The 13,782-nt window shown below is 41.3% G+C and overlaps 1 protein-coding gene across 1 annotated transcript in view; it reads right to left on the bottom strand.

Moving 5' to 3' along the window:
• LOC148513480 (ATP-dependent RNA helicase DDX25-like) overlaps positions 1–13,782 on the bottom strand; it is a 53,628-nt gene that overhangs the window by 26,954 nt on the left and 12,892 nt on the right. Inside the window, 2 exon segments of the mRNA XM_088481836.1 lie at positions 6,587–6,701; positions 12,162–12,264. Coding sequence (XP_088337962.1) covers positions 6,587–6,701; positions 12,162–12,264 — 218 coding nt within the window.

The following is a 13,782-nucleotide window of genomic DNA, read 5'->3' on the forward strand; positions in this document are numbered from 1 at the left end:
ACGCCTGCGTTCGGATCTCCACTCCCCGTTTTCAAGCACCTTCCCCTCTTACCACCCACAATCGCCTCATTCTGTCACTCAAATTAGCAGGCATTCGCTATTTTGCGAGCACACGATTTCTGACCGCACTGACTGGTTCGCGCATGCGTATTACAACCCATACGCATGCGCAGATGTGCGAACATCGCTCGGAACGAACGAGCGGCCGCTTACGAGCGGCTCTAAATCAGGCCCAGGGGCCCTGATTCAGAGCCAGACGCTCTGACAGAGCGCTTGCTCTGAATCAGGGCCTGTCTTTTTTTTTTTAGAGCGGCCTCCTGCCGTTGTGACCACCCACAGCTATGGCGAGCAGCCAGGAAGATGGTCGCGATGGTCTTGACCATCGCGACCATCGGGCTTGCGAAGAGACCCTTGTGGTAGGGTCTCGTGGCCGTAAGCCCCAGACAGATTTCGGCTCTAACAGAGCCTAAATCTCTCCCACTGACATCACTCGTAATGTCAGTGGGGCCGCCCCCAAACGGAGGCGTTCACATGGGAACGCCTCCGTTTGGGCAGCCACTCCCCCGGCCTACCCACCAAAGGGAGTGTGCTGTCACTCAACATCGACAGCATGCCCCCTTTGGTATGAGACCCGGAGCGACGGAGTGCCCGTCGCTATCCGGGTCTCGCGCATGCGCACGACTGAGCCGACTCCGTCGTGCGCATGCGCACTGGCCCACCATCAACCCGGTTGCGAGCGCTTGCGACCGGGTCTGGATCAGGCCCAGGGTTCCAATCCGGATCAGACCCAGAATTTCCCCGGCACCGACCCAGGTTATTCCCGAGTCGGCGCCATTCACACCGGAGTCGGGTCTGCAGTGACCTGGCTCTTGCATTGAAGTGGACGCTTGGAGATGACGTCATCTCCAAGCGCCACGGTAGCCGGCCAATCAGCAGGTATGTGGTACGATCAGGGTCATCGTGACCCGGGTCGCGCCGGTTACACTGCAAGGTTTCATGGGTAATTCCCATGTTAAACCCTGCAAGTTACCTGTGTTGGATTACAGAGTCCCTCCACCCAGGTATCCCACCCTGTCCCCATTTACACCAAGGAGCTACCCGGGTCACCCTGCAATAACCCGGATATTAGCTCTGTTGTAAAAGGGGAATTAGTGACATTTATCCAATGCGACAGAAATGACGCTGGGTCGCGATTCAGTATCAACTTGATTTTTTAGATATTTATGCTAAAATGTGGCTGTGAGAGAAGCTCCGTTTTATGTTATTCTCCACTTTATTGCGCAAATATCAATTGTATTTTTTTATTTATGCCTGCACACATTTATTAAATAATTGTACTTAAATTATTTTAATTGTTGAAATCATCCCTGCATTGTGACACTAAAATGACTGTAACTGCAAGTAGCGATGGCACAGTATAGTGACCCCAATGCACTATATAAAGAGGGCAACTACTGTACTAATGCATAATAACATTTGTATTCATTTGCCGGAGTTCTATAGTTGCGTTGTTAGTACATAGACCACACATTTATCACCTGTCCCCAGGCGGGCACCTTATGTTTATAACTGTCCCATTCCACTGATTTACATAAGCCAGGATCTGAGGAATCTTTTATTACGAAAAGAGTTGTTCACTTTTCAAATGAAGGTAACCCAAAGTAACGGGAGAGGTGTGGTGCCATTATCATGTATTTCTATGGTGCCACCCAACACCGCAGGTCGAGCAGTTGGAATAAATCATACATGAAAACAGAATCAATACATATCAGTGGCAAACGCAGGATTTCTAGGAGGGGGTTTCCAAATGCCTGATTTTAGAGCAAGTGTGGCCAGTCCATGAAGAGGGCATAATTAGTACTTAACCAGCTTTAATATGCGCCATACAAAGTATATTATGTGTCATAACCCCAGCATATAGGGCAGTAGGGCCATCCTACCTGAGCTGAATGTTTTTATTTTAAATGATGCATTCCAGACTATTGGAGCAAGTCAAGGAGCCTGGAGGAGCAGCAGAAGGACCTAGCACTGCCCTGGACATATATGTACATATTGGGCTCTATAGCAGTGCATCCCTAACAGTGCATGTTTTCCAGATCTCCTAGTTGGTGCACAGGTTATTTAATACTGGCTGATACATGTTAAACGAGCCGCAGGTGGTGCTAATTATTTCATTTGTGATACTAAGAAGAATATGCAGCACTAGTAAAATTCTATTATATTACTATTTCTATTGTGGTCATGGTGTTTGCTCGGGAGAGGGGGTTTCCAGGCAGACGGAAACCCCCCCTGCGTTTGCCTATGCATATGAGGCTGGTGTTTATAAGGGAGTGGGGCAGAAGGGTGGGAGAGGGTCCTGCTCAGGTGAGCTTACAGTCTAGACAATATTATTACATATGTGTATACAGCATAACAGGTTATATGGGTGTAGCTATGGCTTTGCTCCTACTTTTGATGGTTGTGGCTTCTCACTTCTTTACATGGGAAAGGTATACTCATGCAGGTGGAAAGTACTGTCCTATAAGTGTGTACACTACCCCCAGCAACTGCTACTAAATGCACTGTTTTCTCATTCACACTTCTGAGCTGTTCAGCCATGTATTTCATCATCAGATTATCCTTTTCTTGTATATAGCATCACATAGCAAATATCAACAGTGACAAATATAAACAGGACAAGATAAAGACAAAAGAGGAGAAAACAGCGGTATACAATGCAAATAGTAAGAAAACAAGTAATAGGGAGTGTGGAGAGGAAAGAATCTAGGTTCAATAACGTGCAAAACTTTGTCACAATAAAAATAAAATAAACATGAGGGACTGAATAATAACAGGAAGACCAAGACCTAAAACAAGAAGATCAAGACCTATAATAACATGAAGACCAAGACCAATAATAACAAGAAGACCAAGACCTACAGTATAATAACATGAAGACCAAGACCTATAGTAACATGAAGACCAAGACCTATAATAACATGGAGACCAAGACCAATAATAACATGAAGACCAAGACCAATAATAACAAGAAGACCAAGACCTACAGTATAATAACATGAAGACCAAGACCTATAGTAACATGAAGACCAAGACCTATAACAACAAGAAGACCAAGACCTACAGTATAATAACATGAAGATCAAGACCTACAGTATAATAACATGAAGATCAAGACCTATAATAACATGAAGACCATGACCAATAATAACAAGACCAAGACCTATAATAACAAGAAGACCAATACCTATAATAACAAGACCAAGACCAATAATAACAAGAAGACCAAGACCTACAGTATAATAACATGAAGATCAAGACCTATAATAACATGAAGACCAAGACCTACAGTATAATAACATGTAGATCAAGACCTAGAATAACAAAACCAAGACCTATAATAACAAGACCAAGACCAATAATAACAAGAAGACCAAGACCTACAGTATAATAACATGAAGATCAAGACCTATAATAACATGAAGACCAAGACCTACAGTATAATAACATGTAGATCAAGACCTAGAATAACAAAACCAAGACCTATAATAACAAGAAGACCAGACCTATAATAACATCAAGACCAATAATAACATGAAGACCTAGACCTATAATAACATGAAGACCAAGACCAATAATAACATGAAGACCAAGACCTAGAATAACATGAAGACCAAGACCAATAATAACATGAAGACCAATACCTATAATAACATGAAGACCAAGACCAATAATAACATGAAGACCAAGACCTAAAATATCAAGAAGACCAAGACCTACAGTATAATAACATGAAGACCAAGACCTATAGTAACATGAAGACCAAGACCAATAATAACATGAAGACCAAGACCTATAATAACATGAAGACCAAGACCAATAATAACATGAAGACCAAGACCTAGAATAACATGAAGACCAAGACCAATAATAACAAGACCAAGACCTATAATATCAAGAAGACCAAGACCTACAGTATAATAACATGAAGACCAAGACCTATAGTAACATGAAGACCAAGACCTATAATAACATGAAGACCAAGACCAATAATAACATGAAGACCAAGACCTATAATAACAAGACCAAGACCTATAATAACAAGAAGACCAAGACCTATAATAACAAGACCAAGACCTATAATAACATGAAGACCAAGACCTAGAATAACATGAAGACCAAGACCTATAATAACATGAAGACCAAGACCAATAATAACATGAAGACCAAGACCTAGAATAACATGAAGACCAAGACCTAGAATAACATGAAGACCAAGACCTAGAATAACATGAAGACCAAGACCTAGAATAACATGAAGACCAAGACCAATAATAACAAGACCAAGACCTATAATATCAAGAAGACCAAGACCTATAGTATAATAACATGAAGACCAAGACCTATAGTAACATGAAGACCAAGACCTAGAATAACATGAAGACCAAGACCTATAATAACATGAAGACCAAGACCTATAATAACATGAAGACCAAGACCAATAATAACAAGACCAAGACCTATAATATCAAGAAGACCAATACCTATAGTATAATAACATGAAGACCAAGACCTATAGTAACATGAAGACCAAGACCAATAATAACATGAAGACCAAGACCTAGAATAACATGAAGACCAAGACCTATAATAACATGAAGACCAAGACCTATAATAACATGAAGACCAAGACCAATAATAACATGAAGACCAAGACCTAGAATAACATGAAGACCAAGACCTAGAATAACATGAAGACCAAGACCTAGAATAACATGAAGACCAAGACCTATAATAACATGAAGACCAAGACCAATAATAACATGAAGACCAAGACCTAGAATAACATGAAGACCAAGACCAATAATAACAAGACCAAGACCTATAATATCAAGAAGACCAAGACCTACAGTATAATAACATGAAGACCAATAATACCATGAAGACCAAGACCAATAATAACATGAAGACCAAGACCTATAATAACATGAAGGCCATGACCTATAATAACATCAAGACCAAGACCAATAATAACATGAAGACCAAGACCAATAATAACATGAAGACCAAGACCAATAATAACAAGAAGACCAAGACCAATAATAACATGAAGACCAAGACCTATAATAACATGAAGACCAGACCAATAATAACATGAAGACCAAGACCAATAATAACATGAAGACCAAGACCAATAATAACAAGACCAAGACCTATAATAACAAGAAGACCAAGACCTATAATAACATGAAGACCAAGACCAATAATAACAAGAAGACCAAGACCTATAATAACAAGAAGACCAGACCTATAATAACATCAAGACCTATAATAACATGAAGGCCATGACCAATAATAACATGAAGACCAAGACCTAGAATAACATGAAGACCAAGACCAATAATAACATGAAGACCAAGACCTAGAATAACATGAAGACCAAGACCAATAATAACATGAAGACCAAGACCTAGAATAACATGAAGACCAAGACCAATAATAACAAGACCAATACCTATAATAACAAGAAGACCAAGACCTATAATAACTTCAAGACCTATAATAACATGAAGACCAAGACCAATAATAAAAAGAAGACCAAGACCAATAATAACAAGAAGAAAAGGGAACATAAAGTGGGGCGGACCAATGGCCTGTTTGCCAGTCCAGGCAGTGAAGGTCAATAATCGAAAACCAAGTAATATATGGGCAAGGATAAGGGTATAGGAAGTGAGGTGAGGTGTGTGTGTGGGGACGACACGACTAGGAATGCGTGATCATATAACAAAGTACCATACGATCACACAAGACCAGGGAGAGTCACGTTATGAGAAGAGAGCCATGAGGGCCAAGCAGAATGAAACCTGGCCGCTGGATTGTTTTGAACACTAATTGTATACTCTATTTTGGACACAAACCAAATTCTGTTCAGAAGTTCCTGACGGGCCGGAGGGTCAGGCTTCTTTCCATTACGGGCCAGCTGGTAATTAGCAGCACGTAAGGTATGTAGGACCAGCTTGTGGGCGCATTATGAAATAATCCTTGTAATGTGTCTTGCAGGTATGCAGTCATTAGGTCGACACTAAGCCGGCATCACAATGCAGACAAGGTGAAAATGCTACAAAAAGCATTTTATTATGGTGTCGACAGTATAAATTGAAACAAGCTTCAGCATCTTTATAGTTATACCACCAACACCGATAGAGTGCTTTAAGTAGCATTTTCACCTTGTCTGCATCGTGGTCCCGGCATTGTGCTGCCGAGAGTGACATTGTCATCAATTAATTTGGTTGCAGAGAGAGGCAATTTCAGTGAGTGTTCCCGGGAGGTAGCAGGGGGGGGGGGGGGGGGGGTGTCTTTTACCGCAGTCGCACTGATTTTTGGCGGTCATGTTCAGACGGATAATCTGCGCCCTCATAGCGCAGATCATCCGTCTGGCATAAAAACTATGCAGTAACAGCTGCATTAGCGGCATCTCTGATTAGGCCCTTAATTAGGATCCGCCACCAGTGCTACATAACACTGTACAATACATACACTCAGTATGTCACAACACGCAAATACAACACACTGTAACAAAGATACTTACGTTTGTTCCCTCGTATAGCATATGTCACACCGATGCCGTTACAGAACCGCCCCATCTGTTGTATCACTTGTCCTGTCTGCAACGCCAATTCGAAGGTAGGACTGAGACAGATACACTATGGGGGAAAGACATGGTAATGATATAAACACAAGCTTATTTCTATATTTCTGCTACATACTAAAGGACCAATAAACCCCAAAACTGACATTTTCAGCATGAAGAAAATAATAATTGCCCGGTGATACCCCAATATTCTTCTACAAGTCCGTTAGTAATAGCTCCTCTACTCAATTACAGACAGCATTAGCTCCTCCCATATAATTAGGAGAGAGCCATGCTGGGATAAAAACACAGGTCACAAAGCTGAGAAGGCAGTTTTTAGAGCTGCTGTGACATCACTGGTCCTGCCCCATGAATGAACCAATCACACTTCTGCAAAGCTACTGTACCCTGCTGCACAGGGCTGACAAGATAGTTTTGTGGACAAAATAAAAAAACAGCTATTTAATTTGTTACATTGAACTCAGTATTACACACTTTTGTATATATTAATGACAAACAGGGCCTTTACCTGCTACATAACAGTTTCTCCTCAGACCTCATTACCAGCATGGTAACAGGAATTTACCTAATTGCCGCAGCCAGTGCTTAGCCCACATGTGACCACACAACACAACACAATGCGCTGGTCTCAGGCTTCCTAACAAACATGTGGCTCCATATATAAGGAACTCAGAAAGATACAGAAAGATAATGAGTACTTTATGTGTTAAAGATCAGGAAAAACAAGTGGGACCCAGCGCTGGCCCTATCCTCTTCCCTTTCTTACACCATCTAATGAATAACTGAACCCAATGGGGCCCAGCACTGGCCCTATATTCTTCTCTTTCTTACACCATCTAATGAATAAATGAACCCAATGGGACCCAGCGCTGACCTTATCCCCTTCCCTTACTTATACCGTCAAATTAATAACTTAACCCAATGGAGCCCGGCGCTGGCCCTATCCTCTTCCCTTACTTACACGTCTAATGAATAACCCAATGGAGCCCGGCGCTGGCCCTATCCTCTTCCCTTACTTACACCAGCTAATGAATTTATGAACCCAATGGGGCCCAGCGCTGGCCCTATATTCTTCTCTTTCTTACACTGTCTAATGAATAACTGAACCCAATGGGGCCCAGCACTGACCTTATCCCCTTCCCTTGCTTATACCGTCAAATTAATAACTTAACCCAATGGAGCCCGGCGCTGGCCCTATCCTCTTCCCTTTCTTACACGTCTAATGAATAACCCAATGGGGCCCAGCACTGGCCCTATCCTCTTCCCTTACTTACATGTCTAATGTATAACCCAATGGGGCCCAGTGCTGGCCCTATCCTCTTCCCTTACTTACTTGTCTAATGAATAACCCAATGGGGCCCAGCGCTGGCCCTATCCTCTTCCCTTACTTACACTGTCTAATGAATAACCCAATGGGGTCCAGGCTGGCCCTATCCTCTTCCCTTACTTACACTGTCTAATGAATAACTGAACCCAATGGGGCCCAGCGCTGGCCCTGTCCTCTTCCCTTACTTACACTGTCTAATGAATAACCCAATGGGGCCCAGCGCTGGCCCTATCCTCTTCCCTTACTTACACTGTCTAATGAATAACCCAATAGGGTCCAGAGCTGGCCCTATCTTCTTCCCTAACATACACCGTCTAATGAATAACTGAACCCAATGGGGCCCAGCGCTGGCCCTGTCCTCTTAACCCAATAACTGAACCCAATGGACAAACGCCTCCCTCAATTACATTTATCATGATGGACACTGCTGCACATTCATTAGAGACCACTGTATAAGACACAGCAGGGATCCTGCACTGTAGTATGTGCGGGAGAGCTTGCTGCTGGAGGTTACTTTCCTTGTGAATAAATGCAGATTCTGGGTATAAATTGCTGGGACAGGAGACGGCAGTGGGGACTTCACCTTTGGGCTATAAAATACTTGTGGTACAAAATCTTTTTTAAATTATGCTGTAACTACAGGCACAGTGTTGTGACGTCTTAAAAAAAAGCCTATTATAAGGCAAACCCCCTGGTATTATTCCACATTCATGTTGCTTGTGGTCTTCATTTGAATGAGCTGAACCAATACAGTAAATTCACACACAACAGAGAAATAGGGAGTATGAGATCAGAGAGGTAGTAAATCTGCCTAGCATCAGCTAAGAATCCACAAACTGCTCCCCTAAAAATCCTATGTTGTAGTGAAGTTCCAGGCACAAACTCCACCGTTCCAGGAATAATTTTTCAATGAATCTGTGGTGTCGCAAGTGTCATCTTATGAATGGATTCAGAAAAGTGCAATTGAAAAAGTTAATCCTAATGTACTATTGTACAACTTCTGACTGCTCAAGCACCTTTAGCTAGTGTAGAAAGATTTTTTTCTTCTTTTGGTTTAGTTCATTCGAAACTTCGAAACAGACTGGAAACTGAAAAGGCCTCTAGACTAGTGTTATTATTCAAAATGTTGTTGTTTTTTTTAAATTCAATACGTTTTTATTGATGTTTTTTAACTTACATCCAAAAAAACAAAAACATAAACAACGTTTTACATTTATGTATATATATAATGAAAAGGCTTATCAAGCAACACAGGATATACTCGTAACACCCCATCGTAATGATAGAGTATAGATAAAACCAGAAGGCGCTATTCGGGCTCAATAATCTTGTAAACAATTATAATTAGAGCATACTAACCGCATATCGCACAAACAAGTATCTACCAACATAACAAAACAAAATAAAGAAGCCCAAAACAAACCTCCCCATAACCCCCCACCCTGTATAACCTATCCCAACCTAGTTCTACTTGGATTCCCTAACACCCACCCCCCTAAACTACACTAATCTACCTATAAACCCCCCAACCCACCCAAACCCAAATAGCGGATGATATACCTACTACATAGGGCAATATACTAGATGACCTAAACTAAGCTAGGCCCACTTTATACAAAACTAGTTCCTCCCATAGAGAATTAGTGAAATATTCACAAATATATGTAGAACACATAAAATATGACATAACATAAAAAAAGGAAAAGCAGGATATGTAGCGTACACATTAAAAGCAACAATTAGTAAGGCCTGATAATAGGCTGCAAAAGAAATTTGAAGTTCCTCCTAATCAGACATATATGGACAAAAATTTTTAAATTAAAATAAAATAAGGAAAACAATATATAAAATAATAACAGTGTATAAGACCAAAAAATGGCATATAAAACAATAAAACATTATAACAAAACTAGAAATTCCAAAGATCTAATCTGGCCAGGCCTCAGCCCCCTGCAGGGGAAAAACAAGATGAAAAAATCTGCCACATATCACCCAGGAGCAGGGTTGCATAAAATTGGATTTAAAAAAAAAATAAAATCACAAACTGATTTATTTGATTTGAATATGATTTTTTTATTAAAGTCTTTTTTTAAATAAATGGTTACAAATTTAAAACTATTTAAATCCAAAAAATCCTATTTAAATCAAATAAATCCGTTTTTGAATTTTTTTATTTTTTTTTAAATCCAATTTTATGCAATCCTGCCCAGGAGTATACACAAAAAAACATTTGCACAAGATAACACAGATCTTCGTCATGAATGCTGGAAATGGGAAAATTTATTTTAAACTTGCTAGAGCAGAATCTTGGTGACCGGAGACAAGTTGGTAGGGCAACCTTGGATCGAACCTGGAGCACCAAAGTGGGTAATTCATCTTGAACTTGAGGGGAAAGGACGTCAGAGTCAGGGATCAGGGGCTCATCCACATGACAAGTAAGAAAGAGATTTATTTGCAACTCTCCAATCCTGTCCGCAAGTCTCTGGGTAGAGTCCCGAATAGCCTGAAGAACCTGCTGAAGAGGAGCCATGATGACAAATGGACAACCACAGTCAAAGAGTTCTCAGGAATGAGGAGCGGAACCTGTAAACAGAGTCCAGAAAAAATATTGACTGGAAAAGCATCAGGTACACAGCCACACCAGGTAACAGCCAGGGGCTATCAGGAGCAAGTAGAGATGACTTAACTTGAAAATTGCCACTAGCACCAGAAGACGTCCTCAGGAGTTTGAGACCAGCGGAAAGTCACAGCAGAGGCAGCAGGTATATTAAAGCACCCAGACAGTAGGTAAACCAGGTATAAAGACTGCTGCCCAGGAGCGTCGGAGCAGCTGGACGACTAGTGCAGCACTCGAAATTAAGCCCAGCGTTAAGATGGCGGCGGCTAGCACACCGCAAATCCCAACCTCCGGGATCCACTGATGGGAGCCGAAGAAGAGATAGATTACAGGACTCACTCTTAGGATTCCTCCTAATGCAGTCTACAATCCGGAGGCTACTCACAGGTAACTCACAGGTGCGTAGAGATCAGCCGTGGGAGCCAGGGAAGGTGGCAGGAACACCAGGCCGGAGGGAGGCAGACGACCCAGCCAAACAAACAAAGGGGAAAATATCCGGGAAGAATCACACCAACAGCTCATCACAGCACTCCAGGGGAGCGGGAGAAGATGCCCCTCTAATATAGGTACACCAATGGAGGGACTGCCAGTAACACAGGATAAATATCAGGAGATCCACAGGAGAGCTGGCAAAATGCTGCCTGCACCATGCTACTCCAGGCCACGCCCCCTTATTCAAAATGTTTAATGCCAGTGGCCTGCCCAGTGCTAATGCTTAACTCCGTGTATGTGAATGCATGCGTGTGTGCGAGTTTCTCTGAAAATTGCTTTTGCATCCTACATTTTGTATTACTATTCAGATTTATTTAATTATAAGTAATAAGTAGGACTAATGCACAACACATATATACATACAGCATATATCTATATATATATGTATATAACATATAATATAACTTATTATTTTCAATTTCATCTATCTCTGAGTGTACTTTGTATATTTTAATATGTTTAGTCTGTCTACATATATTCAGATGTAATAGGAAAAATGAGCAGTAAAAAATAGCTTTTATTGAAAGATGTAAAATAAATCATATTAAAGCCTTGACCAAAGTTTCTAATACATAGGAATGTTTTACAGAATTAATATAATAGGCAGGATTAAATATTTTTTTAATTAAAACATGAATGCACCAAAAAATGGTTTAAACAAACAAAAAAATGGTTTAAAAGAACAAAAAAAATAAAAAAAATAAAAATAAAAAAATATTGTTTTCCCCAACCCTGTACAAATGTAAAGGGCTTTTTATGTTACACAAGTGTGCCGCAAATAGGGGTCCACCTATCACCTAAAGCCAGACTGTGCCTACTGCACAGCGCACAAGGACAGAATCTGCCCCTGCCTATTCTACAACGCTGCACCGTAAGCGAGATGGACAGGCAGCTATACCGCCATTGCTGCTGCATTGCTATAGAACAGTCATGTGTAGTAACCCAGGGCTACGGCTTCAGGTAATGTAGGGAGTGGGGGACCCCTGCTTTCTATTCTGGGGTTGAGGGTAGAGAAATGTAATCAGAGATTGCCCATAGGTGAATAAACCCTTAGTGGGGTTAAGTGAGAAACTCACCTGTGGATATTTTTTCTGGACATCCACGCGGCTGAGCATGGCGAGGACAAACGCGGCTGTTTTACCAGTTCCAGACTGACTCTGAGCAATCAGATTCTGGGGGCTGCAAATAACACACAAATGAAAGATGACACGGAAAGACATACAGCTATGTATATATGCAGCTATACGCTAGGTAGGGGTATTCTCTAATTAGGTAACGTCCAATAAACTTCCCACAGTCCACTTTCGGGAATCCGATAGAAATGCAATGCTCCCATGGTACTATCCCACTAGCCTGTGCGGGGACTTCTGCTTGAGGTTAAAAGTTAAAAGTTGAAGTGTGGTCGCGAAACCGCGAGTGAGACACAGAGGTGTACGATGTCAGTACACGGCAAGTGGTCCCTCCGATACAGCTTCCCAATTGAAGTATGCAGCGGTATCCACTGGTAAGTATGAGTAGAGGCTGAATTCAATACCGTCTGGAGGCTAAGGTCAACACGTTTCGTCCCTATTTCCTGTCTGGGACTTTCTCAAGACACACACTGGGCGATTAAAGTGGACCACGACTGAACGATAACGATATCGTTATCGTTCAGTCGTCCACTTTATCGTTCATTTTCAACATCAAAACGATGAACGATAACGACGATGCGCGTTCCCGCAGGTCGTTCGTGATTATCATTCATCGGGTAAACATGCAGGCCAACCTGACGATATCGTCAGGTTGCAGCATGTTGGGGAATGGGGGAGAGAGCCCGGCGCTGAACGATATCGTTAATGATATCGTTCAGCAGGTCACCTTTTGCTGCATACACACACAACGATTTTGTTACCAACGATTTTATGAATGATTTTCAGTCAGATTATCTGTCAGATTTTTTAGTCACAAAACAGACAAATCTCAGGTGCACAACTCCAAATTATTGATAATATATAAATGCAATAACATTTTGCAAACAATAGAGGTTTTTAGCATAATCTTGGCCAAGGTTATGGGCCTACCCACCATATCCAGGTAACCTCTTTAGGGTAGGTCCCTAACATACTAGGATTCAAATCCAGAGCGCAGACACCCCCAAACTGTCCCAGCTAAGCCGCCCCAGGGCACCGCCATAGTAAGAAAAGTGCAGTGTAAAGAGATAGTTAAGAGCAGCCACAGCTACATATAAAGAATGAAAATAAAAAAGTGAAGTACATGTATAATAAACAAACAGTGAAGGGTTAAAATGTGTTATAAAAGAAAAATGTGTTATAATGCGGCGCCCTGAAACAGATTATCCAAAGCAATCCAGGGGGACCCACACCCCAAAAATGAACCAAAGTTACACTACAGTATATAAGATTTTTTAAAGTGTAATGAACGATTTTTTTGAACTACAAACGATTTTTGCATATTCCCTTAATGAAAATCGTTCAGTTGGTCAGTCTGACTGAACTACAAACGTGAACGTGCATGAATGATAATCGTTCATCGTTTTAACTCAGAAAGTGAACGATTTTTTCAACGATTAACGATATCGTTGATAATCGTTCAAAAAATCGTTGTGTGTGTATGCACCTTTATAAGTAGATCAGCACATCCACCATACATGGAGCACAATATAACTGGCTATCGTAGCAACATTGGAAAGGTTTTAAT

The sequence above is a fragment of the Taudactylus pleione genome, unplaced genomic scaffold (assembly GCF_031769625.1).
Source record: "Taudactylus pleione unplaced genomic scaffold, aTauple2 ptg000278l, whole genome shotgun sequence".
Lineage (NCBI taxonomy): Eukaryota > Metazoa > Chordata > Amphibia > Anura > Myobatrachidae > Taudactylus > Taudactylus pleione.